At 39.8% G+C, this 4,512-nt stretch overlaps 1 protein-coding gene across 3 annotated transcripts in view; it reads left to right on the top strand.

Moving 5' to 3' along the window:
- Nucleotides 1-3,935, top strand: part of BRINP3 (BMP/retinoic acid inducible neural specific 3) — a 524,991-nt gene extending 521,056 nt beyond the window's left edge. For all 3 annotated transcript variants that reach the window (XM_004706659.2, XM_045298252.1, XM_045298251.1), the window contains exon 8: nt 2,556-3,935. In XM_004706659.2, coding sequence (XP_004706716.1) covers nt 2,556-3,672 — 1,117 coding nt within the window. In that variant the 3' untranslated portion in view covers nt 3,673-3,935. The remainder of the gene's footprint in view (nt 1-2,555) is intronic.
- The last annotated feature ends 577 nt before the right edge of the window (nt 3,936-4,512 follow it).

Here is a 4,512-nt window from a genome sequence, read left to right as displayed (position 1 = left end):
CCCTTCCCTTTCCCCCATGCACCCTTAATAATTTATAAATTATTTTTGTATCTTACATTACACTGTCCGGCGCCTCCCTTCACCCACCCCGCTGCTGCCCGTCCCCCAGAGAGGAGGCCATATGTGGCTCCCTGTGATCCATTCCCCCTTACTACCTCCCCTTTCCCTATTAAATGTACAACAATGTTAATACCTGAATTATATCAATAGTCTAACATATATAGTCTCAACTAAATATTTTAGAACTACAATTGTGTAGAAAGTCTAAAGTTCAACTATGTTTTTCATAAATCTTAAATCAAGAATAGCAGGGATAAAAATAAAAAAGAATATTAGGGCTGTATAAGAATCACATTTTCCTCTTAATGTCTGCCTCAGAACAGATGACAGACTGTAATAAATAAGTATTGTTCTCCTGTCTACAAGGTCTCAGTTCAAATCCACTAGCCACTCCTTGTGGGGCGAGGAGAGTCCCCAACAAATCATCACAGGTCCGGTAGGTGCAATTGTACAGCAATAATAAGTAAAGATTACAGTAAAGTCATAGAGAGCATGAGAGGTAGAGGAGAGATTGGAATAATGGAGTCAGACACAATTCATAGTAGCATGCTCACCTCAGCCCCACTTGGTGGTCCACGTGGGAGGAGCGCGGCCATGAAAGCAGGAGAGAGCCTCAGGAGCTAGAGCAGGAGAGCCCCAACTGTATTGCTAACCAAGGATTATATCTCATTAGGGGGACACAATTACAGGTAACCACACGTCACAGGAAGGGGCAGTACAATGAGCATACACATCGTAGGAAGGGGATGCATGATAGGCATATGCATGACAGGAAGGGGATGAGCTAGGGGTGTGCCCATAGGAATGGGAAGGTCTAGGGATATACATGTGACAAGATGGGCGGACCCTAGATTCATGATGGCAGCTTAACCTTGGTCATCCTTGGGTGGGTTTGACTTCCCTGGTATCGCTTACAAGGAGACAGACAACTACTATCCTCATCAGAAGGGAGTGGGCCCTATTTGTTGTGGGATGAACAGTGGTGTCTGCTTGGCCTAGATGGCTGATAGCTCTTAGGGAGAATAACCCCTGATCTACTTCTGATGACCTCCAAGTGTATAGTCATTCGTAAGCAGCTAAGTTTGGCATATATCTGGGGGAGACAACTTGGGAGAAATCTTTCTGTTTCCCACAACTCTTTGGGAGAAAGATGAAGCTATCTGCTCCCATAGAGATTCATATTCTTGGAAACACTAAATAGGGTCCCCGTGAATCAGAACTAACTCTATGACAATGGTTTTCATTTGGAGTATAAATCAGATATTATGGAATATTCTGGATACATATTTTGCATAGCATTTACCTATAACAAAAACACAACATGGTAGATATTACTTTTGTTAAAAATGAAAACAAACAAAAAAGAGTTTAGATATATCTCCTCTCGCCCCTACCCATTGTCTTTTTGTTCTATTTATTAACATCCAGCCACCGTATGGTACATTTCTCAGTAGTGAGACATTATAGTGAACTAAGTGCATAGTTGACATGAAGATGCATTCTTGTGTTGTACAGTGCCATAGATTTGACAAATGCAAAATGTCATGTGCTCACCTTTACAGAGTCCTGCAGAGTAGTTTTCTTGCCCTATAACGGCACTTTGCTTCACATCTCCATCCTTTCCCTTACTATGTTGCACAGGGCAAACCTGAGCATGAAAGAGAATATGCAACTTTTTATTGACCTAGTACAAACACTCTTATTTTGTAACTTACATGTTAGATAGATAGTACTGAAAACAACATCAACAAAACCTAAAAGCAAAATAATAAAAAGAGAAAATAGGAAAAGTAAGAACTTACAATTGCATCAAGATTAGCTCAACTTCTGGGTGTAAATAAGAAAAGTCCTAATAATGCAAAAAAAAACATGTTAAAATAATGTACTTAGCCTTTTTAAAATTAACTTGCAGTGGCTTTAATGAGATTATTTTGATTAATTTCTGGAGTAGCTGGGAAGAATAAAATCAGACGTGTTTTAATACTTTTCTCCCTCAGTTGATACTTATTTTGGAATGTTGCTAAAACCCTGGAATTTAGAGTTGTTCTTTTGTCTTTCTCTTTTCATTTCTATTCAGGTTACCTGCTCTAGGAGTGCTTTATGGGAATAAATAATAATTGTTTGTAGTCTCTAGTTCTATCCTGAATATTCTATGGTAAAACTACATTTATTTTTATTGTTAACATAATCATGTCAAAACAATAACTGATTCACAGTCAATTTCCAAATAGAACTATAATATCTGCCAAAATTGTTCAGAAGTGCTGTATTCTAATTCGCATCTAATCTTGCATGCTGCTGAACGATATTATATGATTTTTTTTATGTTATAAACTGTATTGATCTTTTATCTCTCTTGCTAGCTGACTGCAGACAATCTGAAGAAATGATAGTGCAGCTTTCAACTCTAAGGTTTACTTTATTACTGTACCAAAAACTAAACCAAAAAAGATGTCTTTGTACTTACATGAATTTGTTTTGTTTTGCATTTCTAGAACCTCAACTTACTGGCTCTCTCGCATCCAATCATTTCTCTACTGCAACGAGAACGGCCTCCTGGGCAGCTTTTCAGAAGAGACACACTCCTGCACGTGTCCCAACGACCAGGTGGCCTGCACCTCCTTCCTGCCCTGCACCGTGGGCGATGCCTCAGCTTGCCTGACCTGCGCGCCAGACAACCGTACTCGATGTGGCTCCTGCAACACCGGCTACATGTTGAGCCAAGGGCTCTGCAAGCCGGAGGTAGCAGAGTCCACAGATCACTACATTGGCTTTGAGACTGATCTCCAAGACCTGGAGATGAAATACCTGTTGCAGAAAACAGACAGGCGAATAGAAGTCCATGCCATTTTTATTAGCAACGATATGCGTCTCAATAGCTGGTTCGACCCCTCTTGGCGCAAGCGCATGCTCCTCACCTTGAAGAGTAACAAGTACAAGTCGAGTCTGGTCCACATGATCTTAGGGCTCTCTTTACAAATCTGCTTAACTAAGAACAGCACCTTGGAGCCAGTGTTAGCGGTCTACGTCAACCCCTTTGGAGGCAGCCATTCTGAGAGCTGGTTTATGCCTGTGAATGAAAACAGTTTTCCAGACTGGGAGCGGACTAAACTGGACCTCCCTCTGCAGTGCTATAACTGGACACTGACTCTGGGGAACAAGTGGAAGACATTTTTTGAGACAGTGCACATCTACCTGAGGAGTCGCATCAAGTCAAATGGTCCGAATGGCAATGAGAGCATTTACTATGAACCTTTGGAATTTATTGACCCTTCTCGGAACCTGGGCTATATGAAAATCAATAACATTCAGGTGTTTGGCTACAGCATGCACTTTGACCCTGAAGCAATTCGAGACTTGATTTTGCAACTGGATTACCCCTATACTCAGGGATCCCAGGACTCCGCACTTTTGCAACTATTAGAGATAAGAGACCGTGTAAATAAACTCTCGCCACCTGGTCAGCGTCTGCTAGATCTTTTCTCTTGCTTGCTTCGTCATCGACTCAAGCTGTCTACTAGTGAGGTAGTAAGAATTCAGTCTGCTTTGAAGGCGTTTAATGCCAAATTGCCAAACACAGTGGATTATGACACGACCAAATTATGTAGTTAACCATAAATGTCAAGCACAACCCCAAACCTCGGAGGAGTTTTTACAGTGCTTTTGTGGAACAGTTTATGTTTGGAAGAGTAAATTTAAATTGTCTTTTCAATATCTGTCTTATATCAGTCAATAGCATTGGATGGCAATTTACACACATGAACTTTCTGACAATGAATATATTATACTGCAGTTTGGGTTTATGAATGAAATAAATACTGACACCAGTCTAGAAGACCTTCTACTTTTTACAATAAATTTCATTTGTAATTTTATATGTTCCGTGGCAATGCTTTTGTGCATTATATCCTCTAGAGGGAACATAAAATGATACCAATAAAATTTTTGTAGCTGAACAGTTATAAAAAGAAGTGCTGTGGGATTCCTTACCCCTCCCCCATGAAATAAGTTCTATTTTGATATAGTTTCTAAAACCATGGTGAATATTTCACTAAGATTCTTTTCTTTTTTTTAATGGGAGCAGTGGAAGGTCCCTTCCAATAATCTTTATTGAAACTCCAATTAGGGAGAATGCTCAATATTCAGTTTTAGTTTTTATTTGCTTCATTAAAAGTATAATGGCAGTGGTTTATAAGACATTTCTAGTGACAGCATCATCATTTAAATAGTCAGGCTAATTTTTCACAAATCAAATTCAGAACATTCCAGCAGACATACTGAAAAATCAATGAGTTTATAAGCATATCATGAAGGAAGCAAACCCTTAATTTCCTTAGCACCTTGCCATGTCACTACATCCTACTGTCTGCATCCTACGAACCGATAATCAGCGCACTCTGCATAGTCATTTTCACTTCAAGCACTAAAAACTTAGTTATCCTCCCATTTTGC

This window comes from Echinops telfairi, unplaced genomic scaffold (assembly GCF_000313985.2).
Source record: "Echinops telfairi isolate 266 unplaced genomic scaffold, ASM31398v2 ScPeMD7_7424;HRSCAF=8462, whole genome shotgun sequence".
Taxonomy (NCBI): domain Eukaryota; kingdom Metazoa; phylum Chordata; class Mammalia; order Afrosoricida; family Tenrecidae; genus Echinops; species Echinops telfairi.
Note: the sequence above shows the minus strand (reverse complement) of the source record. Positions and strands in the feature narration are given on the sequence as shown.